The sequence below is a fragment of the Argopecten irradians genome, chromosome 7 (assembly GCF_041381155.1).
Source record: "Argopecten irradians isolate NY chromosome 7, Ai_NY, whole genome shotgun sequence".
Taxonomy (NCBI): Eukaryota; Metazoa; Mollusca; class Bivalvia; order Pectinida; family Pectinidae; genus Argopecten; species Argopecten irradians.
In genome coordinates this window covers 28753226-28780558 of record NC_091140.1, presented here as the reverse complement: position 1 = coordinate 28780558, position 27333 = coordinate 28753226, and the positions used below count along the sequence as shown (strand labels likewise).

The 27333-nt window shown below is 36.4% G+C and overlaps 2 protein-coding genes across 5 annotated transcripts; one reads left to right on the top strand and one right to left on the bottom strand.

Moving 5' to 3' along the window:
* The first annotated feature begins 528 nt into the window (after nt 1–528).
* Nucleotides 529–17657, top strand: LOC138328055 (2-oxo-4-hydroxy-4-carboxy-5-ureidoimidazoline decarboxylase-like). 3 transcript variants are annotated; one of them, XM_069274656.1, is made up of 3 exons: nt 529–646; nt 16167–16351; nt 16530–17657. In XM_069274656.1, exons 1-3 carry the CDS (start codon nt 639–641, stop codon nt 16850–16852), a joined length of 516 nt encoding a protein of 171 aa, XP_069130757.1. In that variant the 5' UTR covers nt 529–638; the 3' UTR covers nt 16853–17657. The 3 variants fall into 3 exon arrangements, with proteins under 3 accessions (XP_069130757.1, XP_069130758.1, XP_069130756.1); XM_069274657.1 differs by lacking the exon at nt 529–646 and adding an exon at nt 11745–11912; XM_069274655.1 differs by lacking the exon at nt 529–646 and adding an exon at nt 13286–13712.
* Nucleotides 17658–17787: 130 nt separating this feature from the next.
* LOC138328053 (heat shock 70 kDa protein 12A-like) lies at nt 17788–24340 on the bottom strand. 2 transcript variants are annotated; one of them, XM_069274652.1, is made up of 6 exons: nt 24225–24340; nt 21714–22054; nt 20921–21211; nt 20203–20427; nt 19364–19511; nt 17788–18971 (listed from the first exon to the last, which is right to left on the bottom strand). In XM_069274652.1, exons 2-6 carry the CDS (start codon nt 22050–22052, stop codon nt 17914–17916), a joined length of 2061 nt encoding a protein of 686 aa, XP_069130753.1. In that variant the 5' UTR covers nt 22053–22054; nt 24225–24340; the 3' UTR covers nt 17788–17913. The 2 variants fall into 2 exon arrangements, with proteins under 2 accessions (XP_069130753.1, XP_069130751.1); XM_069274650.1 differs by lacking the exon at nt 24225–24340 and adding an exon at nt 23423–23663.
* Nucleotides 24341–27333: the final 2993 nt, after the last annotated feature.

Below are 27333 nucleotides of genomic sequence, written 5' to 3'. Positions count from 1 at the left end.
TATGCCATGATGTTTGCTAATTGTTGTAGCATGTAGTAGGAGCGCTTGTTTGACCGGATTCGACTTTGCATAGGCATACACATCGAGTCCTTTTTGACCTTGTCAGAACAATGGCGGCTGTAGATTGTAACATGAAAATATGGCGTATATGGGACGTCCCAATCGATACCAATGTACATATTCAATGTTATAATGCCATCTTAACAAAGTTGGAATAATGTTTTAAAGAAAAAAATATCTAATTCAGGAGTTTAATTTCTACAAACCTACATGTTTTGCTCCAAAGACAGCAGTTAGACATTTTTCTCAAAACTAGTCTACGTTCCATGTAAAGTGTTCCTAAAAGTATATAATAGACGTATTTGAGATGATTGAAATGCCTTCATATATGCTATATAAACCTTAAATTGAAAGACACAAACCTTTATATTACTTAAATGCAATTCCATGGCATTCACGTGTTTAATCGTACACATAAAGGTGTGCAATAGTATGCACATTTTTCGAGCGGTGTCACGTTTCCCTAGATTTAACACCGTACGCTTACACTGCAGCAGAATACCAGCTGACCTACATTAACTCGCTACCTGCCATTACACAAATTAGACGTTTTGTGTGCACATCAACAGACGAAAATCATGACTACGTAAGTTTATAGCATATATTATATAAGTGTTGCTGATTTATAGATGCGCTTTTATTGCTATGTTATATATACTATATTATATTACTACCTGGTGCGATACTCTGATCTACTCCTCGACTTTTAATATTATTAGATCCACACTTATTAGAACATTCTTGAGAGTTAACAGGGCCACGAGAACTTAGAAAAAGTCTTTATTTTAGCAGTGAATAGAGAATACATATGATATGAAATGTAAGGATTCATTTTTAATTTTCAAGACGTTAACTTCACTTGTAATGACTAGATAATTAAGAATCTGCCCTGGTGAGGATTCAGTCTCGTTGAAGTCTCGTTTATCAGTACTCAAAGAGTTTTTATGATTCTCAAAAACTAATTGTTTCAATCGATAGCCAGTTCCCATAAAGAAAATATGTCAAAAAATTAGACTTCTAATGCTTGTAGATTTTTTTATACACGTATTTTAAGAAATGAACAATTTGGTGATCATTTTGAAAAGGTGAATTTGGTACAATTTTTGGTAGAGATGTGAAAGGTGAATTTGGTACAATTTTTGGTATTTTTATTTAACACGCGGTTGCTACAACATGTTTAGTTATATCAAGTAATTTTTTTCTGTGAATCTTTCTTAGGTTCACCGAAATGAAAATTGTATATAAAAAATAATCATCTTTGATTCAATATAGCTCAAAATCAAGCACACCATTATATTATTTGTTTTACATTTAAAGCTTTAGTGTGAATTCCAATTCTCAATTATCTGAATTGAAAAAAGTTAGTCAACAGAAAATTTTGACTTTTCGCCAGAGCAGGTCTTTAAGACGTGCAATTCATACATAATACATGTATTGCAGCATATGCATATAAACTAGGTCAGTGTCGATTACTTTTACATACACCATATGTATTATGCTGACTACTTCTTTACATAGTACAAACATAAATTTGCCTTGTCGGCATGTACATGCATACATATAAATGTGCTTATTTCATACATTCTATATGTCATAGCTAATTATCGTTACGGGGGCCGAGCAATTTTAATGTATATTTAATTGTAATGATGAACACATGTAATGTGCAATAAAAGACGTTGACACGTGTGATGAAGAATGGAATAGCATGGATGAACGCAAATATGAAATTTACCTTTACCAATTTTATAAGAAGTGAATGGTTAAAATTGTGGAGCACATGCACACAGAAGGGATTGTGTTTTAAGTTAGATATCATACATGAAATTGCATACTACTGCTTATTATTGATAAGGGCCCGAAAAAATTGAATGCATATATACTGCTACCCGATATACACCATATGCATATGTGACTTTGTTTTAAGTTAGATCTCACACATGTTACCTCGAGATACTCTGGCCTTGCACACCTGCTATTAGACTTGATGACAGATAGATGTCTCAGGTAGGCCTTAAGCGCACTATTACATGACAACTCGCCGACACCGTTTGGTATCAGACCAACTCATCTTGTATTCAGACTACTTGCAAATATCACCACTTACTTTGTTCATTTCAACGAATGAATGATATTATATCTAATGATAATATTTGGTTCTATTCTTTAGAGAGATATAGCGGATGTAAACGAATTGGATTTCTATGATTTTGTCTCCATATTTGGGAACGTCGTCGAGCATTGTTCTCTGTGTGCAGCCGCTGTGTGGCAGCACCGTCCATTCATTTTGATACCTCATTTGTCTCTTTCGGTTGAAAAATGTCAATGTTATGATTCTTTTTCAAATTTTAGTGAAAATCGAGATGGCGGCCATCTTTATGACGTCATAACTAGAAGTTCATCCCAACTTATGCAATGTTAACATTTTGATTTGTGATCAGTTGGTCATAAGGGCTCAGAAAAATATTGGTTCGGAGGTTTGGGGGGGGTTGCATGTGGTACCCTTCTAGCCCATGGCCTAAAGGGGTTAATAAACCACATCATCACATATTGTAGGTACTCATTCCAATTGGTTTGGTGTGAGTTCAAAAACATACTGAGCATGTTCACAAGGGTTTTGTTGAACCGCTCCACCATCCATCTGACTGATGGTTTTGTGGATGTGGAGCCGCTTGCACATTTCTTTCATTTCATTTCAGAAATTAATTTACAAAGTATTTTCAAAAGAATAACCTAACTGATGTTCACTTAACATATCATGACTTGAAATATTTTCTAAAAAATTGATAAAGACAGATGTGACCGCGATGGGTCTATAATTATTAAGGCCACTAACTTCACTTTTCCTTTTATAAAGTGTTGTAACATAAGTAATAGTTACATAGTAATTTAAGAGAATATACTAAAGATGGCGAATTATGTTTAATAAAAACTGGTAAAATACCATCTGGTCCAGCTGGTTTATTATTGTTTTAAAAGAGAAGTTGATCAATTATATCTTGTTCAGTTATTGTAATATCGTATAGTTCAACATGGGACAGGGGAGGTAATTCGGGTAGAATAGAGTCAGCAATATCAGCTTTATCCAGTGGACGGATAAAAACTTCATAATTGTTTTTAAAAGGAAATGATTGCTTGCTGTTATTAGTAATTTCCCCGTAGTTTTAGCAATTTTCCACCATTTTCTAGAATTAGTAGAATTAGTTTGGTTTATAATTGTAATATCCCATTAACAGTCAGGGTCATTTGTGGACGGCCTCCCGTGTATGCTGTGAGTGGATGTCTATGTTTAGGAGACTGCGGTATACTCGTGTTGTGTCTCCTTGTAATAGAGAATATCTTTCCCTTTTTATAGTACTTATGTCACTGACGCATGGTTGTCCTACAAGGAGGGTGGCAGAATTGTACCTGCTGCTCCTATTTCATGCGTAAACAATTTATTTTAGGATCTTTTCTTTTCTTCCTAATATCGTTAGGCTTCCTAACGTCTCTCGCGACACCGCCTCACTTTTGGCATTTAGTTGAGCGCTCGCTCCTGTGAGGTACGATTGGTTCTATCCCCTATCCGAGACATACCAAAGTCTATAAAAGTGGTAGTTTCTGCTGCTGTGTAGCGCTAAGCATACAGGGAGTGGGGCGACTGGCCGCCCGTTGTCAGTATAAAGTGACCGGGTGGTGTTAGGTGCTTGGTGTCTTCGGCGGCATGCTTCAGTGATAATGCACTCTAAAAAGAGCACCAGTATACAAGAAAACCCAACACAGATATACTAGTCCCCCAGAACACGCACCATACACTCCCTACACGCAGCACATCACATGCATGGGAAGCCGTCCTTATATGATCATGGCTGTTAATAGAACGTTAATTAATCAATCAAGAAAACAAATTGAAGCATGCTACCGATGGCACGGAAAACCACATCCCATTCCCACCGGGGCTAATCGTACAAACCAAGAATCCAAATATACAAGTTGACCACGGAACATTAGAGTATTTTGCCAATGCGTAGACGCAAAATTTATGTTGTATTGTATTATACTTTGTCCTTAATTTCGCAAACATTTGAAGAGTGTGATTTTTTGTTATATATTAAAACAGATATATATCTAAACGAGAAACAGAGCTAAAACTTGATTCAGATCATAAAAGTATCGCAGATTTCAATGATTAGGTGACTTTTTCTTGTTGAATGTTACTGTCATAACTATATTTTCTAAATTACGCATGCGAAAACGCTTACCAGCATAGTGAACAACATACAAGGCAGTGGATACATATTAGTTCCTAAATCATTTCTTCATTTTTCAGTAGAATAGTACGTGCTGCCCCTATCGCATGATCGAACAACTAAAATAAGGTTCTTATCTTTTATCTACTTTTTTATTTCTTCGAAACGTCTCCCTTGACACCGCCTGACACGAGGTATGATTAAGGCTCTTAGCGCTCAGCAGAAATGGAGTGAGACGACTGGTTCCCCCGTTATCAGTATAACTGCCTATATTATAAAGCCTTTTCCCCCTATATATATACGACAAACAAGAGGCCCAGAGGGCCTGTATCGCTCACCTGGTTTGTAATGCCAAGTAATGTTCTGAATACAGGTTCATTGTTTCTTTTCTGAAGGAATTTGAATATTTACCTCTAAATCCCCTATTGGGCCCCACCCCTCCTGCCCCAGGGGGTCAGAGCCAAAATTTACACAAGTTCTGTTCCCCTTCCCCCGAGGATGTTTCTGGCCAAATTCGGTCACAATCCAAGCAGAACTCTAGGACAAGTAGCGATTTATAGGATTTACCTCTATTTCCCCTATTGGGCCCCGCCTCTCCTGCCCCCCCCCCCCCCCCCCCCCGGGGGGGGGGGGGGGTCAGAGTCAAAATTTATACAAGTTCTGTTCCCCTTCCAACAAGGATGTTTGTGGCCAAATTTGGTTACAATCCGTGCATAACTCTATGACTAGTAGTGATTTAAAGGATTAACCTCTATTTCCCCTATTGGGCCCCACCCCTCCTGCCCCCCTGCCCCAGGGGGTCAGAGCCAAAATTTACAAAAGTTCTGTTCCCCTTCCCCCAAGGAAGCTTGTGGCGAAATTTGGTTAAAATCCATGCAGAACTCTAGGACAAGTAGTGATTTATAGGATTTACCTCCATTTCCCCTATTGGGCCCCTCCTCTCCTGCCCCCGGGGGTCAGAGCCAAAATTTATACAAACTCTGTTCTTATTCCCCCAAAGATGTTTCTGGCCAAATTTGGTTACATTCCATGCAGAACTCTATGACTAGTAGTGATTTAAAGGATTTACCTTTATTTCCCCTATTGGGCCCCGCCCCTCCTGCCCCCGGGGGGTCAGAGCCAAAATTTATACAAGTTCTGTTCCCCTTCCCTCAAGGATGTTTGTGGCCAAATTTGGTTACAATCCATGCAGAACTCTAGGACAAGTAGCGATTTAAAGGAAATGTTGACGGACAGACGGACGCCGACGGACGACGGACGCCGCGCCATAACATAAGCTCACCGGCCCTTCGGGCCAGGTGAGCTAAAAATAACCCTCTTAATATAAGCAGATTTAGCGGACTAAATGTGACTGGGTAGGTTGTGTTGCTTGATGTCTCCGGTAATATACTTATATTACTATAAAAATGACAAGATTTTCACAAAGAGAAGATACAACACGAATACCATGCACAAAACACCGCACACATGGGAGGCCGTCCATTTACTACTTCGGCTGTTGATATAATGATCAACCAAAGAAACAAAATCAAAAGTCCTTTTTATGTAAAACAAATATATACGCACGCGATATTTTACTGATAACTATATTTTTTTTATTTTAAGCATTTTCATACATGTATGTATATAATCCAATAAGGTATAAGAGAATCTTCTACTAATCATCTGAGCAAAGATTTACTATACTATATATGATTATCATGTGTTTGAATTGAAATACATGTACCGTGTATAAAGAATAAATTCAGTCAAATTTTGCACTGTAATCTAACCTATTCTGATTTCATAGCCAACATTCTCTTCTATACAATTTGAACCAATCACATTCTAAGCATGCATTATTTTAGATCACGGATAAGCGTCTTAGGACTTTGAACCCTCAAACGAGAAGTAGCAGATGAACCAGTTTCGTTCCAACGGAATGTCGTATTCAATTTGACGGAACTTCAAATTCGTTCGTAAAAACGGATACTGTTCTCTAACTGGAACATATGTTGCTAGTTCAATTCTTGGGACCACCAAAACTAAACGAACTCGATATGTTTCCATAAGAAATGATTAACTGTACGAGTAATAAAACAAACAAAATATCACGTGTATATATATATATCTGTTGTCATGGAAATGACTTTCGATTGAAGAAATTACATTTCAAGAACTAATATCAATTACCTTGTATTATTATTTTAATAACCGATCCGTAGTGTTTTCGCATGCGTAATTTAGAAAATGTAGTTTTACAGTAACATTCAACAAGAAAAGGTCACCAAATCATTGAAATCTGAGATGATTTAATGAACTAAATCCAGTTTTAACTCCATGTCTCGTTCAGATATATATCTGTTTTAATATTTAACAAAAACATTTTTCAACCATGGTATGACATACCCGTCTATACTGTGCGCGAAATACAGGACAAAGTCTCAATACAATAAAACATCAATTTTGCTTCTACCCACTGGTGAAACACTCTACTGTTTCGTGGGCAACTTGCATATTTGGATTCTTGACCGTGATTTGAACACCGATCACATATTTTATCACATAACGCTTCCCAAGACGACAGTTTTCTATGTTAAAGAAGCGTTTCCACGAGCGTAAATAGCGTAGCCCGGTTTGTACGATTAGCCCCGGTGATTCCGGTCAAATTATACCGACAACGAGCTGAATAAACGAGGATAACAGATAAGTTGATAATTTTCTGTGCTTCAGAAATCAATCGCTAAGTCAAACCTCGATGTTTCGTATGTGGGGTTCTATAGGGGTGTGATGTAAAACCAGATGTTTTGTGATGATTACATAGATGACAATCACACTTGTCTGGCCGCCATATGCATGCTGGATACTTTATTACCATGTGGTACTTCCGGTTACATACAAAATACGGATTGGGTAATACTAAATTCCGGAATAGGTTATACTAATATACGGAATGGACATTCCATCGTAGATCAAGGGACCGACGGAAAAACTATCCGGGATGGAAAAAGATCGAGAAGATTGACTTTATGACTATTATATGTCCTTTATCATGAACTACTTACTACAACATCAAAATTAAAAGACATAATTTATAAATCGTTTTTAGTATGTCTGTACTTGATTTATTGCATTTAGTTAAGTTTATAGACTTTGGCACCAAGTAAGCAAAATGAATTCAATTTTCATAACATTGACTTTAAAAATTACTTCATCACTTTATTACTTTATGACTTTGGAACTCTGAAGTTCATCTTTAATAAATTGAATTACTGTATAAAGATTAATTTGAACAGATTATGTTACTTGTTTACATTCAAACTATTAATCATTGGTTTATTAGCTCACCTGACCGACATTCAAGGTCACACAGGGGTCAAATAGGCTAAAACCATTAAACGCATTCTTCCTAATAACCAATTTTGTTGAAATGAATGATCTTGACCTTCATTCCAGGTCACATGGGTCAAAAAGACTATAATCTTTAAATGACTTCTTAATAACTAAGAGGCCTTGGGACCTGTTATTGGGCCGTGGACATGTTGATATGAAGGGCTACCAGGTTCTTTCGAATGAATGACCGTCACCTTCTCTCAATATCACAGGGGTCAAATAGGCTAAAATCTTCTTAGCAACCACGATGCCAAAGGACCTTATATTGGACCTTTGACGTACTGTGACATGGTAGAAATTATCACAGTCTCACTTATGTATTGCACCTTGATTACCAGATAGCAGGTGAGCGATTCAGGCCCATTTGGCCTTTGTTTGTACTTACATGTAAAACAAAGGTTATTGACAACATTGTCTGTCTAACTGAAACAACGCTGAACATATGTACACATGTTTTGAACGAACGAAAGACCCATGCCCTTTAACGGTCATCTGAGTTCACCTGGATTTCTTTTGTAAAAGGCCTTGCGATCTTTCAATCAAGGAAGAGTATTTGATGCTACCATGTCTGCATATGAAGACTGTGGAAAGTTTAGTCAATTCAATCTCTTTTGGCCCCTCCCACTGTCCCTTGGAGGGCGGGACATATGAAATTAATTCTTGATTGGCCTTATGCCTTAAAAGTTTAGTATCAAAATTTCATTGAATTTCATTGAAGTCGAAAATGTAAATTGTTAACGGACACACGACGGATAAAAGACAATTGAAAGAGGTCACTTGAGAGTTCGTCTCCGGTGACCTAATAAAATCATTGGTTTAGAAAAAAAAAGAATATTTGTCAATAGCATAACCTTGCCGTATACCTTTGTACTTCGTAAACTTTCAAATTGATACCACTCTTATGTAGGATGTTCAATACAAAACGTGGACATCTACAGGGTTGTCCAAACGTTCCTTATTTGTTATAATGCTCAATTTCAGTCAGTTATAGAACATGTGTGTTGTGGCTCATTTTATGTTTATCAAACTGGTTGAAAAAAGATGTATAGCATGTCTTACATTTCTGTTACCCATGTATTTTTGATTCACTCTGGTACAACGCAAATTAACGATTGATGATAAGACTGGAATAAAAAGTCATCAGTCCGTATTTTGACGTGAATCAAGGTAAAATCCTCAATCATCTGAGTACTAAAACTTGTCTAAAGATTTTCGTGATTTAAACGTTATAGTCAGTCTAAGATTATTTTACCCTTTGAAATTAACAGCAGAACTTCAACTATATACTGTCATTTTTATTAAAAAATATGAGAGTTTGTGAACAAATAATATTTCAAATATTTAGTTCATTAAATGACTTACCTTATTAACCCTGTCTAAAACCAAAACTCAAGTTTGTTCAAATAACTTTGTAAAATACAAACAGTGAATGAGAGTGGGCAAAACATGTCACCCTGTTAAACTTCAAACATTAAACTATATAATGTTGTTAATTATTTGTAAAACATCAATAGACGATAGTGAATTGAATATCATAAATGCATATAATGTTCCTTTGTCCTTTGTGTAACGTTTTTGTGTACATGATATATCTTTGCCGTTTATGGTTTAAAATGTTATGTTGAAAACCTTTATGTGTAAAATGCATCTGCGCATATTAAAGGTAATGGACACGGGTTCTAAAGTTGCAGTTGCTCTAAATATTAGTCATCAAAAAAAAATTGAATGTAAGAAATAGCAATGACTAAGCAACAAATTACCAACATGATTTACTGTATCGGCTAAAATGTTTCATCTGTCTCTTAAAATGTTTTTTTTTTTTTTACTTTCTGTTTATTGGTAAACACTATCCGAGTATCCTATTAAGAGACAGGTGATTCGGTCTACCTTCATTCCAGTCTAGATTTAAATTCCTGGTCAAAAATATTTTCGGGTCAGTGTGAACTGTTGTGATAAATATCATGTTCCATAATCGGATGAATCATGTTTTTATCAATTCGTTTAAATCGTTGATTTTTGTGATTTTACACATAAAAGATATTGTTACACCAGAATACCATCTAATGCCATTTGAGCAGTATACTCGGTGAATAATTTCAAGGACGAGGCATTGTATTCGGTTGTCGATGTGCACACAATGGTATCGTATTATCGTCAAATTTGTAATGGGCGGGTAGTGACATGCCATTAAAATATGCCTTGATCTACATCTTATGTACATGTACGTAAGCTGGTGTCCTTTGTCAATGTAAGTTGGGATCGTCAGTATCTAGAGGAACGTGAAACCGCTCGAAAAATATGCATACTAACTCCTATAGAAAACAACCAACTAAATAATTTTACATAGACCACAGTGTTAAAGTTTTGTAATGTATTATGAAAACAACCGAATATTAGTTAGCTTCTGTGTTCTTTAATGCAGAGATCTTAAAGTCTATGTTTTCATATAACATTAGATAGAATAAAAGTCCTTCAGCTCAAACTAAAACCAGAGTAACCATTTTTAAATAAGGTGCATTTTGCACTAAAAGTCCTAAAATTTTTATATGTTTAACTATTCATTATCAAAATTGATATCTTGATTACCAAATTCATATCATTGTTATCTAGGAATAATTACCTCAGAAAACATTTTCATTTGGAAATTCATAAATAACAAGCCAATCGTTGGCCGGGACAAAAATTTACCCTGGGCACAATCTTGTATACACAGGGGCCATGTCAATGTATATGAGTAAACACTCGATATAATTTCACCTCACTTATCAATATACGTAAACAATAAGGAATGTAGAGATCTCGTGCGGCTGCAGTACCAACACCTATAGTTTGGTTTGGTTTATAATTGTAATATCCTATGAACAGCCAGGGTCATTTGTGGACGGCCTCCCGTGTATGCTTTGAGTGGGTGAGTGGTATATTCGTGTTGTGTCTCCCTGTAATAGTGAATGTCTTTCTCTTTTTCTAGTTCTATCCCACTAAAGCATGCCGCCGAAGACACCAAGAAACCTAACCCATCCGGTCACATTATATGTCAATGGTTTTGTGTGTGTGTGTGTTTTTTTTTTTCTTTTTTTAATTAACGTCCTATTAACAGCTATGGTCATGTAAGGATGGCCTCACATGTATGCGGTGTGTTTCGTGTATGTTGTGCGAGGTGCGTGTTTTGGAAGATTGCGGTATATTCATGTTGTGTCTTCTTGTATAGTAGAACTGTTGCCCTTTTTATAGTGCTATATACATTGAAGCATGCCACCGAAGACACCAAGCAACACACGACACCCGGTCTCATTATACTGTCAATGGACAAACTAGTCGTCCCACTCTTTGGCCAATACAACAATACTCCCTTAATGCTGAGTTCTAAGCAGGAGCAGAAACTACCACTTTATAGACTGTGGTGGTGTATCGGCTAGGGGACAGAACCCAGAGCCTACCTCACAGGGGCGAACACTCACCAGAAGGCTTAAAGTGAGGCGATGTCAAGTAAGTTGTTAGGAAGAGGAGAACAGATAAGATCATAAATTAAGTCGCCTTTTACGATCATACAATAACAGCAGCTACAGCAGGGCAAGCATGCTTCAGTGGGATAGTGCTTAAGAAATGGAAAGACTATTACAGTGAGTCACAACATGAATATACCGAAGTCTCCTAAATACACGGAAGGCCGTCGTTAAATGGCCCTGGTTCTTAATAGGATATTAGATTAAAAAACTAAACCAAACAATACCTATTGTTATTGCAGTTCCGCGCGATATCTGCATTCCTTATTATTTTAGTATAGTGATCAGTGAGAAAGAGTCAGCACTTACCTTTAAATGCACTTGTTGATATGACTTTGAAGAAAAAATGAATATATAACCAGGGTTTTCTTTATGTACAAATTCCGTTACTCTATTCGAAATTCGATTGTTAATTGAAATACAAAAAAAATGAAAAATAACTACTGACAACATGTTTTGTACCAAACTAAATTGTCTAGACAAAACAAATCTCAATCCAATTTTCTGTGCAGCAATAAATTCGAGTGTTTACCCGTATGCAAAAATGGTATGCGTATTATTCACGACTGAGTTCAACGGTTTCATATCTCCCTACACAGTAGAACAACAACTAACGTACAGTAGGTTTAATTTACGTTATATGTAGGTCAATGTATTCAGTAGTAATATGTCTTTAGCCTTCATTGTATAAACGGGACATTAAAACGAAAGCATTGTGTGTACATCGACAGACGGAGAAAATGCCGACGTAAGTTACCCTACATTGTGTGTACATCGACAGACGGAGAAAATGCCGACGTAAGTTACCCTACATTGTGTGTACATCGACAGACGGAGAAAATGCCGACGTAAGTTACCCTACATTGTGTGTACATCGACAGACGGAGAAAATGCCGACGTAAGTTACCCTACATTGTGTGTACATCGACAGACGGAGAAAATGCCGACGTAAGTTACCCTACATTGTGTGTACATCGACAGACGGAGAAAATGCCGACGTAAGTTACCCTACATTGTGTGTACATCGACAGACGGAGAAAATGCCGACGTAAGTTACCCTACATTGTGTGTACATCGACAGACGGAGAAAATGCCGACGTAAGTTACCCTACATTGTGTGTACATCGACAGACGGAGAAAATGCCGACGTAAGTTACCCTACATTGTATATTATATGTACATATTGCAGATTTATAGAAATATTATGAATACTTACATGATATGTTACATGATGCGATTTATAAAAACATTATGTTTACGTACATGATGCGATTTATAGAAACATTATGATTACTTACATGCTATGTTACATGATGCGAAAAGAAGCATTATGATTACTTACATGCTATGTTACATGATGCGATTTCTAGAAGCATTATGATTACTTACATGCTATGTTACATGATGTGGTTCTCTGCGTTTCTCGAGTTTAAACATAAAGATCCCTACACTGATAATATTACTGAACTGATAATGCACGCTTACCAATCTTTTGAGTATTCCTATATTGTAATTGATATGAAAAGAGAATACATAACATGGAACAGCTGGTGATGTATCATTGATATTCAAGGCGTTTAATACTTGTAACGCATTGATATTTTACGGCGTGGAATTGATACATAATATTTCAACAAACATGTATGCATGTAAACCCGGCCAATGTCATTTGATTTTACGGACACATTTTGCATTATTCTAACTATGAGTTGACACTGTACAAAACGTATACATGTGTCCCTCGTGATGTACATGCATGTCAGGGACGTAGCCATGGTTAAAACAATGTGGATGCAATGCCAAAAATGTTATTTACTGTTGAATATGCCCCTCATGCAAGTAATGCATATGGATCCTCTCTGCTGTAGTGATTTTCTAAGATAGAGGTTATGCTGTATCTACCTACATATGACCATGTATTAGCCAATGGCAACAGTGGAGATCCAATTATACAATTTCATAACAACGCTACAGTTACCATGTACATTTCGGCATGCAAGGAATTTGATGGGAATTTTAGATATCCATGGGAGTCCTGTTAGCGATCGGCGACCAACTTTAAGAGGATTTATTTAATTTGTTTATTTACGCGTTCTAAATATTATAGTAATCATTGTGTGTACATCGACAGACGGAGAAAATGCCGACGTAAGTTACCCTACATTGTGTGTACATCGACAGACGGAGAAAATGCCGACATAAGTTACCCTACATTGTGTGTACATCGACAGACGGAGAAAATGCCGACGTAAGTTACCCTACATTGTGTGTACATCGACAGACGGAGAAAATGCCGACGTAAGTTACCCTACATTGTGTGTACATCGACAGACGGAGAAAATGCCGACGTAAGTTACCCTACATTGTGTGTACATCGACAGACGGAGAAAATGCCGACGTAAGTTACCCTACATTGTGTGTACATCGACAGACGGAGAAAATGCCGACGTAAGTTACCCTACATTGTGTGTACATCGACAGACGGAGAAAATGCCGACGTAAGTTACCCTACATTGTGTGTACATCGACAGACGGAGAAAATGCCGACGTAAGTTACCCTACATTGTATATTATATGTACCTATTGCAGATTTATAGAAATATTATGAATACTTACATGATATGTTACATGATGCGATTTATAAAAACATTATGATTACTTACATGATGCGATTTATAGAATCATTATGATTACTTACATGATATGTTACATGATGCGATTTATAGAAACATTATGATTACTAACATGATTACTTACATGCTATGTTACATGATGCGATTTCTAGAAGCATTATGATTACTTACATGCTATGTTACATGATGTGGTTCTCTGCGTTTCTCGAGTTTAAACATAAAGATCCCTACACTGATAATATTACTGAACTGATAATGCACGCTTACCAATCTTTTGAGTATTCCTATATTGTAATTGATATGAAAAGAGAATACATAACATGGAACAGCTGGTGATGTATCATTGATATTCAAGGCGTTTAATACTTGTAACGCATTGATATTTTACGGCGTGGAATTGATACATAATATTTCAACAAACATGTATGCATGTAAACCCGGCCAATGTCATTTGATTTTACGGACACATTTTGCATTATTCTAACTATGAGTTGACACTGTACAAAACGTATACATGTGTCCCTCGTGATGTACATGCATGTCAGGGACGTAGCCATGGTTAAAACAATGTGGATGCAATGCCAAAAATATGTTATTTACTGTTGAATATGCCCCTCATGCAAGTAATGCATATGGATCCTCTCTGCTGTAGTGATTTTCTAAGATAGAGGTTATGCTGTATCTACCTACATATGACCATGTATTAGCCAATGGCAACAGTGGAGATCCAATTATACAATTTCATAACAACGCTACAGTTACCATGTACATTTCGGCATGCAAGGAATTTGATGGGAATTTTAGATATCCATGGGAGTCCTGTTAGCGATCGGCGACCAACTTTAAGAGGATTTATTTAATTTGTTTATTTACGCGTTCTAAATATTATAGTAATATTAAAGTACATATTTAACATATAAACGTAATCAGTATTAATATTGAAATATTAACATATCCACTGCAGTCCCACTATGTAACCTGAACAGGCGCAGTTGGCATTGATATAAGTTCAGTTGGCATTCATAGCCAAAATGAAAGCCAACTGGTCAGAGACTGATTCAAAGCGCGCTTCATGCAATTTGCCTATCTCCAGTTAGTATTCATTTTGGCTATGAATGCCAAATGAAAGACATTCAACGTTTAAATGAACAAGAAAATGATGCGGATACACTGGAGTAACTACCTGCCTGATGTTATAAATTATATCATGATGGGTCACAGCTTGTTATCGCTACGAGGTACGGAGTATACTAATACATATTTGATTGTAATAAGGAACACCTAAAGTGAAAGTAAGTAATACAATAGAAAGACATAGTTTCGTATACATTGCATTTAGCTCTATAAGTTCATAGGACATCGGACATATTGCTAGAATGAATGGCGAAATCCATCTGGTCTATTAAGTGACTATTACCGGAAAACTTTGAAGGGATATTAATAGATTTAGATTTTTATTTTATCACACGTCATAACACGCGTGTTATATCATTCAGTGTGATATGGGAATTTCAGTGTGTTTGAAACATCGTCATTTTTTTATTTTAACAAACTGTATTGACATGATGTTGCAGTCAAACGGATTGATTAACAGGCAAAATCTATATAAATTCTTTCCGTAGGTGGATATTAAGTTACAATATTTTGAAATGAATAATTATAGTACAAGAGAACATAGAAACGGTTACTAATTAAGTTATATACATTACATAAGAAATTTACATCCACAGACACGTTCATTACTTTAATACAATTGGAGTGATTTTAGGCTAAGGTATATAAAATAATTACATGATAAAAACAGTTAGGTAGTTTGACATATTGGGACCAAGCATGTAACATCTAATTAAGCATTGATACTAATCGATAATGTGCTTTTGTAAAATCCTGAGCATAATGCTGTAGCGAATTTGGTGTTTTTATATAACATATCTTCAACCCAAAAATATAACCTTTTTGGAAACCGACATCTTACTGGTAAACGTAAGTATTTAAAATCAACCCGGACCTGGGATTAATGTTTAAAAATGAAGATACTGACATGCCCACACAACTGGAGACTGTCGTGCTGGCCGGTGTCTCTGGCAGTATGCTTCAGTGAGATAGCACTATAAAATGGCTAAAAGTTTTGCTATTGTAAGAAGCCATAACACGAAAACGCCACAGTACCCAAAACATCCAGTCATTCACACAAATACATTGCATACAAGGGGTGGGGGGCTTCCTTATGTGACCTTAACTGTAAATAGAGCTAAAAATAACCAACCTTTAATGAGACTGACTGTTAGTAGGATGTTAAAGCTAAACAACCAAACAAAATTGAAAAAAAATGTCTAGATATTGTTTTAACATTACGGTCCTTTGTTTAGAGAGACGTTGCTTACTATAGTGGATGTAAACAAACTGGATTGCGATGATTTTGTCTCCATATTTGGTAACGTCATCGAGCATTGTTCTCTGTGCGCTGCCGCTGTGTGGCAGCACCGTCCATTCAGGGATGTTTATCACATACATAAGCTTGTGGGTGACTTCCTAGACAATCTTCCGGATGACGGTAAGTCACATTGGGCAAAATAAACTAATATATAAACTACATGTTACTTTTTGAACACCGTATTAACGTCGGAGTGAATATAATTGATAAGTGTTTTGGTATGAATTCTATGATTCTACATTTTATGACGTGGAAATGTTATCGTTTGGTGTATTAAATATGTTTAGTATACTTTCAGGGCAGCAAGGAGTCCTTCGATTACATCCAGATCTTGTCGGGAAGGTTGCAGGGGCCTTAACTGTGGAGTCCCAAAACGAACAGAAGGCTGCAGGTATCGACAGCTTAACTCGAGACGAAAAAGAAGCAATGCAAGAAAGAAATACGAAATACAGGAACAAGTTTGGTTTTCCCTTTGTCATCTGTGCCCGCAAAAACAAAAAGGATGCAATCTTGGAGGGACTGAAAAGTCGGCTAGAAAATGACATCGATGAGGAAGTGAGCAACGGAGTGGAACAAGTGAAACAGATCGCGTTGTTGAGACTATTGGGCATTATGGGATAATACTCCTTTAAGGACAATATGGAGAGTTACGATGGGAATAGTACACCATTGGAACATTCAAATTGAAAGTTAAGACTCATTTTGTTCATGATACACGTGTACATATTTTCAGTTATTATCAGTTATTCTTTCTCTACAATATTGAAAGTGTAAAAAGGTAAAGACAATATTTATTTGGATGATTACTTGTCGTAATATATATTTTGATAAATGCTGCATAATGATAAGAATATAGTGTGTCTTCAAGCACAAAATGTATTTTGGTCTTGGACAAAATGAAATAGCAGAATGCATTAAACTTTGTCAAGATTACAACTACTACTTGAAGTCACTGATCATGCATTATTTCTACATTCATCGCCACTGTATTGCAATATAACAGCCCTAATGTCTATTACATGGTGGCTTGTTGTTTCATTATATTAGGAAATTAATTTGACATTGCTTGGGCAAACGCTAGAACTATGAACAATAATCATACATTGCAGTATATTTTGTATCAAAGTTGCAACGACATATAGGACAAATGTTATTGACTTTGCGCTCAATACATGTGTTGGGTTTGTGAAAACCCTCGAGTTAAGTTTTCATTTTTATGCAAATTACACGATATTATGATAAAACAAACCTTGTTAAAAGGTTCAGCTGAAATTTAATTTAGTTGAAATTTCTTTCTTAAATATATGTTTAGAAGCATTCGTACACTTAAATATGATTTGGCATTCATTTATCCATCATATAAATCAAACATTGTATATTGTCTTTTCAGTCCCACATACTTTAAAGTTTCGTTTATCCGCTGAAAATTGACTTAATGACTAGACAACTGTTTGTTTGTTTGATTAATTAACGTCCTATTACCAACCGGATCAGTCAACTGTTACCAAATCCACTCAGATCACATTGCAGTCAGTAACTTTACAAACGAATATCTATACATGTATTATCATTTGCATTTATATCAACTCAAAGGATGACCTTTCACTTAGCACGTGGAATCGTTCTCGTTCGTTTTTCCGCCATTATTAGCCTAACATGTTAATTTCACGAATAACTTTTACCTATCCTACAGACTTGAATTTTGCACGTGAAATCTTTCCCGACTGTCCTTCCGTCACTTGCATTTCAAGTTCTGTTCCAGCGTAAAGAATCCTGACGAAGATTGGATCGTCCTTCTTGATGTTCTCTGACAGAGTAATAATCGCCTCGCCCAATCTCATGCATCCGTCTTCTGTCACATACACGGGATTAACTTTGGGGGACGCGTAGACGTCCACTATAACCTTATTATCATTCCCTGGAGCCTTTAGTTCCTTCACTACTTGCTCCGAGCCAATGGCGACTTTCTGCCCTTTCCTGAGATGAATATCAAATATGTCATCACAGATATATTCATCACCACATTTGAATTTCTTTTTCTCATCGTGCTTTCCAGTCTCAAACGGAACCGATATGGCCACTCCGTAAGTGTATTTACATACTCGCGAGGTGATCGCCAGGGGTTCATGTCCGAACAAAGCTGCGCCTTTCATAACAGCCATAGACGGGTCAGATGGGGAAACGAACCTGGATTCACTGAAAAATTCCTCAAATCGCTTTCTTATGATGCGCGCCTCAGAGTAGCCTCCCACGAGCACGACTGTGTCCAGAGGAAAGATTTCTTGCCTCGACATCAAATCGTTCAGATGAACGATCATGTTATCCAGGGATTCACTGAACAATGTTTCAAATTTCTGATCATTTATAGATATTTTGTCTGCAACAAAGGACACCCCTTGAGCTGACGGTCCAATATTTTTTATCAATTCTGTCGGAGTTTCACCAGTCAATTCCTCAAGAATCGTTCCCATAATTGCTGGGAACTTAACTGATATGTTTTTCCTCTCTCCAGGTGCATAGTCGCGTTTAGCACGTTCAAAGTTGTGTTGAAGACTCAACATTTCTCCTGGACTTTCTTCCTTCGCAGTTTTAACAACTTCAGCTCCAAATATAGCCACCAGCATATTATGAAATGCTTTGTCGACTGTTGTTCCGCCCCAGTGACCTCCGGTCGGTACGTGTAATTCTTGAAGAGCTCCCCTTTCTAATCTCTTGTAGACGGTGATATCAGTGGTTCCCCCTTAAAAGATATCGGGAAACAAATGGATAATCTGTCATTACGAAATTGCGAAACCGTAAAGAGCACGCTATGCTTGACTGTATAAATATGCAAGAACATTGAGTTGGATGTTTTTTTATGTTTCAATCATGTCACATTTGTTTCTGTATTGCAATTCAATAACTGGTATTTTTTTTCAAAATGAACCAGTCAACAATTATAACTTTTTGAAAAATGACATTGTACTCCATATCCAAATATGTGGTTATGTTTTGGGAGGCTAAAGGATTTAACATACGACATTCAAACTTCAGAATTTTGCATAATGCATTTTTTCGTAAAAGGATTTAATAACATAGACACATATGATGTTTGATGTTGTGGTAACAAATTCTGAAATTTAAAATGCTTACCTCCGAGATCTGCTACCATGAACTTCGTTTCCGATCCCAAAGGCTTGGTGGTGATTGGTGACGTCATATCCTCTTTGATGTGACGACAGTAAAGAGCGGCAGCTTCCGGTTCCAGAGCGAGCATCAAATTCTCATCTTCAATTCCGGCCTGTCATACAAGACAGATGAAATTTGGTTATCAATATGTTCATCACTTGAACATATCCTTCGATACTTTTACAATAAACGACGTTACTTATATTTATTTCAATTCATGCGCTCAGTTGAAAAGAACTTGGAGTATTTTGCGCTTATATGAGCAATGCTGGAAATGAAACATAGATTTTAAAGTCAGCTGAATTAGGTAAGTGAAAATAATGAATGTTGTCAGAATGTCAAAATAATTTAGCCTAAAAATCTGTTTAACAAATGCAAAAACAGACTAATGACAATATAAATTGCATATAAAGTCTTAACGGAACTCGACGAAACTAGACTGGAGTGGTCGAATATGGGTTACACAAAATGTCAATATGTTGAAGGCATGAATAACAAACATCAGATTATCACAGATTGTCTGTTTTTGCATAAAGTTAAGTATAAAGTGAGTGGGAAGACTGGTTTTCCCGTGTCAGTATCACGTGATCATGTGGAGTGAACTTGTTCGGTGTCTTCGTGGCATGCCATAGAAATTATTTCCACTATCTCAACGAGATACAACGAATATACTGCAGCCTCCAAAACCATACAGTCATGTACACGCCGTAAGACATTGCATACATGGGAGGTCGTCCTTAAATGACCCTGACAATTAATAGGACACTTAACCTAATAAAGCAAGCCAAATATGTTTCACCTACGCTATCTGCTGCAGCTCGCATGAAGATTTTGGCTTTGTCACTCCAAATTGCCGGAACTGTAATGACCCATCGAATTTTATCCTCGTCCAGATTTAATCGTCTCTTTCGTCTTGCTGTTTCAAGGACGTCTTTCTTTAGATATTTCAGAACCTCTGATATCACCTTCAGCGCTGGCTGTTCGTCATTTCTGTTGAACGCTCTTATCGTTGTTCCTAAGCTCAGATCCTTCAACAGCAAAATTGCATAAAATTCAGTTTATCCGAACATAAATACTGATTGTATAGAATTATCATAAGATTGTTGTCACTTGTGATTGTTTATCCTCGTAATCGCTACTAGCAATATAGAATAACATATTGGCTTGGATATACCATATCCTGCATTTATTATATGATAAAGTGGTTAATGCTGAGAAGCAACCTACAATTGTAGATAAAAACCCGAAGCATATCAAAAGAACATTGATGTGTGAACAGCAAGGTTAAACAGGTTTTTTTTCAGAAATTAATATTAAGTTTACATTGTCTGCTTCGCTATTTCGTAATTAGGAACTAGGAATTAGAAACTGAATGACCGACCTTTCACTAAAGTCTTATAGAAAATTCATGTCTATGTAAGCGACTTAACCAAAAAAGCGGATAAAACATGAAGAAATAATCAAAATCTGATCAAACATTTTAAAGCATGTTTTGATATTTAGAAGAATACCTTGACTTACCTTTGCTTCATAGAGTTTCATTTTAAATTTCTGGAATAAATACCATTGCTTTCGTTCCCTTGGACTTAGCTCGGCATACCGTTTCTCGGCTTCATATCCGAAATATTTCAAATCCATATTCGGGTCAAAAAGGGCCACTGTAGGGGTTTTCTCTGTCTGGCCCTGCTCAGCCTTCCATGAACGACAGAACATTTTCAGTTTATCATTCTTGAATTCATCAGTCCATGAACAAACGTACCCGCTGTAGGTTGTCCCGAAGTCTATGGCACATACCATCGCGTATTGCTTCGCCTAAAATGTCACCAATCAAGATTAGTGTTATCGAATACCACAAAATATATTATAAGAAAATATGAAATAAGAATCTTTCAGCTAAACAATATGCTGTACAAATACAGCAAATACAACAGTACACCTTAAAAGGAAACTGATTATGAGATGTCTCTGGAAATCATTCTGAGTGTGTCAGAGTTACTTCCCTTAGTTTCACTCCGCCAGTATGATAGACAATGCATAATTCAAGACGTTTCATAGTCGACAATAGAATGCTTATTAGGAAATATCCTATTTCCGTTTAGGCTATGGAATAAAATGTGTCACGTGCTTGCTTACCATATTGAATTCGATTCTCACATGCTATTCATGTACATTATTGTATTTTATTACAGATATACATCTTAATACGTTGATAGTTTCCATAGTTTAATCTATTTTAACATTTGCATTATTTTTTTTATCAATTCTGTCTTATTTACGTCTGAGTTTACTGTCGGTTGTAAATATTCGACCTTACCACTGGCAGCGGAGGAGGAACGGCTCCCGATGGAGTTACGCCTCCCTTTTCCACGTGACTCGCCTGTGGCCGCTGTGGACGCTGTGGCTGCCTTGGGGGTTGTGGTAGTGGTGGCGGTGGGGTAACAGTCTGAAACGGAACCGGTTGACGTAGCGGCACTGCGTATCGGGTTAGCTGAGGTGGCGGTGCTGCTTGCACCACCGGTACAAACGCCCCGTTGACGTAGACGTAGTATGGATCTGGTCCGTACGGGAGATGTCCAGGAGGGACCGCTATGGGGACCATCGTACCCCCGACATTGGCATAGTAGGTAGGAAGGGCAGGATGTGGATTACTCATAACTGAAATGAAAAAAAAATCAGAATGTTTTCCCGCTATATGAACACCATCAAATACATACAATTTGAATAAAGAGGTCTTAGAGGGGTGCTCAAATTGTGCTGCGGCTGGCCCGTCAGAGACCAAAAAAAGTTGTCGTATTGGGAAAATAGTCTTTAATAGTGATATATGGTATACACGCACTTCAATACTTTCAATATTTTCAATCAAAATAAGAGTTTAACCTCTATCAGACATTGAAAACGATGTTTGCATTTTTTTCTTTTAAATGTTAGATCTCTGTGTATATAAATTTATGATAAGCATAGAAATATACAAGTGTTCACGTAGGGATTGGATTGTGCTTTTATGTTCAACATGCTTGTATGGAGCAATTCCTCTAAGAATATATTCTATGAGGCGCGTTAACTAGCGCCCCATATTGAATATATTCTTAGAATTTGTACTTATTGTGATACCAATGATATTGGTGTTAATTACATTATTTTTTAAAGTGTCCGTTTTTGACCTTAGAAAGGAAATCATATATCAATGAGTACTATTACACCAGACCAAATATCATAAAATGTTCACAGCTTCTGAACACAAAGAATATAAAAATAATGAGAAATTTATGTAAGCATATCAAAGTTATGGTTAAAAAAATCATATAATTTGTCCTCCTTCTATGTTGCATTTCTTGACTGTTGTAAATATGTTTCTCTACACAATGTATTTTGTCAAGAGACTAATAAATAAAGTTTGAAAGTTAAAATGTCAGACTTCGATCAATACTTTTAAGTAAACAAGTAAAAACGAAACGGATGAAGAACAATGGTATAGAAGCTTGTCTGCTAAAATTTGAACATGTACATATAAATTGAGACAGGTAAACGATGTTTTGAGAGAACTTTGAACAACTGGCCCCTGGCCATTAAAACTGATTTACAATTGTACATTATATAGATAAACATTTCAAGATTTAAGTTTATGATATCCCTTACAAGTTTGTTTAAATCGTTATTCACGGTTTCCATTGTAAACATTTTAAATGGTTGTAATACGAAACACTATCTTTAATCCCTAGCAACCGTATTGTTTCATTTTTATGACCTCGGGAACGCGATGGTCGAGTGGTTAAGATGTCCCGACATATTACAAGTTTATAACAAGGCTTCCACATTTACGCTGTGAGGTAGAATCCCACGTGAAGCAGTTGCCAGGTTCACTGTACTGACCGCTGGTCGGTGATTTTTCTCTGGGCACACCGGTTTTTTTCCACCTCCTAAACCACGCACATCCTTATGATCCTGACTGTTGATAGGACGTTAACGCCAACAAACTAAGGATAGTATATGTTATATTACAAAACTAATAACAAGTTGACTTACCAAGATCCATCCAGTAATACCGCTTATTGAAGTGTAGTGTTACGCCCTGTGTGTAATTTTGTTTATATTATCGACGCGTGGTATCAAACCAATTACATTTTGATTTGATATTTGTGTCACTCGGTAGAACTTCTGATCAGAATAATATATCTACCAATCATGTTGGTTTCGACCAACAAGGAAGTTATACACATTCAACAATATGAAAAGAATGGAAGGATCACAACGGGTATTTATAAGTTTAATGATAGTAGCGTATAGTACGGTGCCCAATACACAAGTTTGTTAACCGTCTCATGCCAGTCGTTAATCCTTATACAGACACTGTGTATACCGGGTTTTCTTTGTTTTTAAATCATGCTAGTATCAAAATATCATTGTAAAATATATAAGATAGGAATAATCTCTTTCTACTCATTATCTTATACATTGATTGATTTGATAGAGTTTTCTTTGCCCGACTATTCACTTTAACTATAATTAAGATACAAACCAGTGTTTATTCCCCCAATATTTATATTAGTATATATTCATTCGTACAGTGTAAGATACATCCTTTTACATTGTATCGATATTGCTTTTTTCTAGAATATATACGTAATGGTACAGTTCTTTGGGAATTCACCATGAATACATGCATTTTCATTACAGAACCACCGTGATCCTTTCCTACATGTGAATAACCACGTAATATAAATTACCAACAGTTAAATGATTTTAGGTATCTCGTTAAATGAATGTTTAAATATTTATAAATATTGACATTGTTGTTTTAATATATGGTTTATAAGCTACAACTCACCTCCAGCTCCATTCGTCGAATTATAAACTTCCTGGTTGGTCAGACGATTGGCAATCTCGTCACTGGAAATCGGTCACCCGCATCCAGTTACAAGGATCATATTTGATCGATTGTGTATATGAGTTACCTCCCTTTAACAACAAACCTGAGAACGGATTCCATCTTCCACGTTTTAATTAGTTTATAAAAAAAAACTGTAATGTAAAATATATAATTAGTACGAGGTACCGCAGAACGTCATCAAAGATTTGTTGAGCGCGAGAAGAAGTCTACAATACATACATGTGCATGTATTCTATATAGGAATTAGATTGCGATTCTTGAATCCTAGCGAGTGAGGGGAGGGGAGGTATATTGTGTCCCTGGTGTAATGGGACGGTCGAAAAGTTGGAGAAAACATTGGTGTCATTGTTCTAATAGCACGATTATTCATGTCCCAACGTAGCAGAAGGCAAATTGACATACTGGCCGTTTATGGAAGGTATTGTTAGAGAAATTCATCCGCAAGAGTAGATAACTCTGTAATATTTAAAGACGGCATGGACTTGGCAGATATAATTCCTTTACCACCCTCAAAACAGCAAAGATAATGTGTCTTCTGTCGCAGATTCTCTAAATCTCTTATTTCTTGGATCTGTACGCATTTGTAGACATCCATAATAAAATTGTCACCATTAAGGTTAATGCATTATAATCAAATGTAACAGGAGAGGAAAAAACATGGAAAACGTAGCTGCCAGACAGCGATTCGAAGCCGGGACCTCCAAATAACCAGTCTCTACCGCTGAGCTACCTTAAGCTTGTCACCATTTTATCACCGATGACCGACTAGGTCCAATCTCGGTACATATTACCTTTTGACGTAACCGCATCTTAAAAGTTGATAAACTAAATGGTTTTTTTTAGAGCATTAGCAACGTTTGATTGCGATAACTAACAGTCTTAGTTTCTAAATAAATGTATACATATTCATTAGTTAGATCGTGTTTGCTTTCCGTTTTGCTCTGATTTTGGATGAAATGTAAGCGTTGTACTAAACACTTTATTTATTTTGGTAATTTTCTTTTCAGTCTGTTGCGGCAGGAACATTTTTTTCACATGTAATTTATATCAGTAAATACTGCCAATCTACGTTTATGAACATGTATTTCCATTTCGGTATAATTGTAAAACAAAATGTATCTATTATAATGTGTCGTAAAATGTATGAAGAATATATTTTTTCATCAAAATAAAATAAGCGTAATATTATGTGTAACGATATAGTGAGTAGTTAACATAGTAAACGTCTGAAACAGGGCGAGAGTAGTGTGCCGCCAGCCGGGCTCGAACACACGACCATGGACTTGCGGGTCCGCCACTCTACCGACTGAGCTAAAGGGAAATTCCCCCTAGTGTGAAGCTAGGTGACCGTATCACTATGTACGATTAACACCTGCTACATGTCTATAAGTGTCGATGAAACGTTTGTTATATGTATTGTCAATGTAAGGTTATCTTATATGTTATTATGTAACCGAGGATACAATGTGAGTACTGAATAAGAGAATTGATTGACATAAAACCCGACTTTGTTACATAAACTTGTATAATTGTTAATACAATCATAATGTAACGTTGTATATAATTATCGTTTTGAATGAAAACTATTTTCAGTTTCAAAACGTTTGTTTATTCATTTATATATATAGAAACTAAAATATGGCGTTATGGATGAGCGAATATCAATAAATAAAAGAAAAAAATACGGTAACAAAAACACACCTATTCTGTATGACCATCTAATCCTTTTTGTCAATGCGATAGAAGATGAGAGGATGGGAACAGAGACAAGTTTCTTTTAAAAAGTATTCTGGATTTGATAAAAAATGAGGTGATCAAAACAGTTTAACCTCATGACTATTTGTAGAATGTGCGGTCATAGCACATGGTTCACTGTTATTTACTCACGGTATCCGAAGTAGATAATATAGGCCTACATATGAAACATGTTCAGAATATCAGAGAAATGACAAAACAAGCATGCTTTTGCTGTTAAATCCAATAAATTTCACTAATCCACCAGAAATGTGGTACACAACGGGGCAGTATACTTGGTAATGCTCGCACTGAAGATATTACACAGGACCCTGGAACCGTGCTTACACAGGAAGTACGTACAGTCCCTTCATGCCAACGTGTACACCGGAAGTTCTTCCAAAGTCATGTTCCATTAATGATTCAAGAAGGAAACCGGAAGTGACCGATACAGCCATTTTAACACATGCTGTTATGAAGATTTAGGAACTTGAAAAGTCACAGTTCGACTGGTTTCAGATAATAAAACAGATTCCTGTTCTTCAGGTATCGTGTCATGTTTAGTGACCGACATCTCACTTTTACCTACATATACACCGACACGTGAGCTACCCCTGTGTGGATGGCAGGAAGTACTAACTTTCACTTCCTTCGGTTTGTCTATTTGTCTCGCCATTTCACGTTCAAGTTCCATTCTGCGTTGTTTCAGTCTTTTGTTTTCTTGCCATCTCTTACATCCATAGACTAGAAACAGAATGAGTCCGACCACGAAAATCACACCGGAAATTGAGAATCCCACAATCCATACGTACACTACAATTCAAAATATGAGGTCATAAATATTAATAAAATGATAGGAAAAGTTGATTTATTTCTGGTTTGAATGGCATTTAATCATGAAGGCCCGGATATCCATAATGTTATTTATATATATTTCCGTAATTTCCATCAAATAAGCTTACGTTACACACACATATCGGTTAGCAATAATTGTCTCTATCAATTATTAAAGAGTGTTGAGTTCCGTGTCTCAATTTACGTCGTTAAAAACGAGACCATGCAAACTACAACGGAATGGACCAATGATTTTCATTTTGTCCGTTTTCAGGCGTTTTGATATGCCTGCAAGTGTTTAAATTCATTCGATACTCCTCGGCATAGTACACTATTACCGTTTATGTCCATAAGCGATGTTTTAGTACATTAGTCAAAGAATACACTTCATGAATGTGATAATTAATATGATAATTTGTTTTATGTTTGAAAGCAATGTTGTAACTAGTAAATCGAATACTTTTTTTTAATAGTAAAG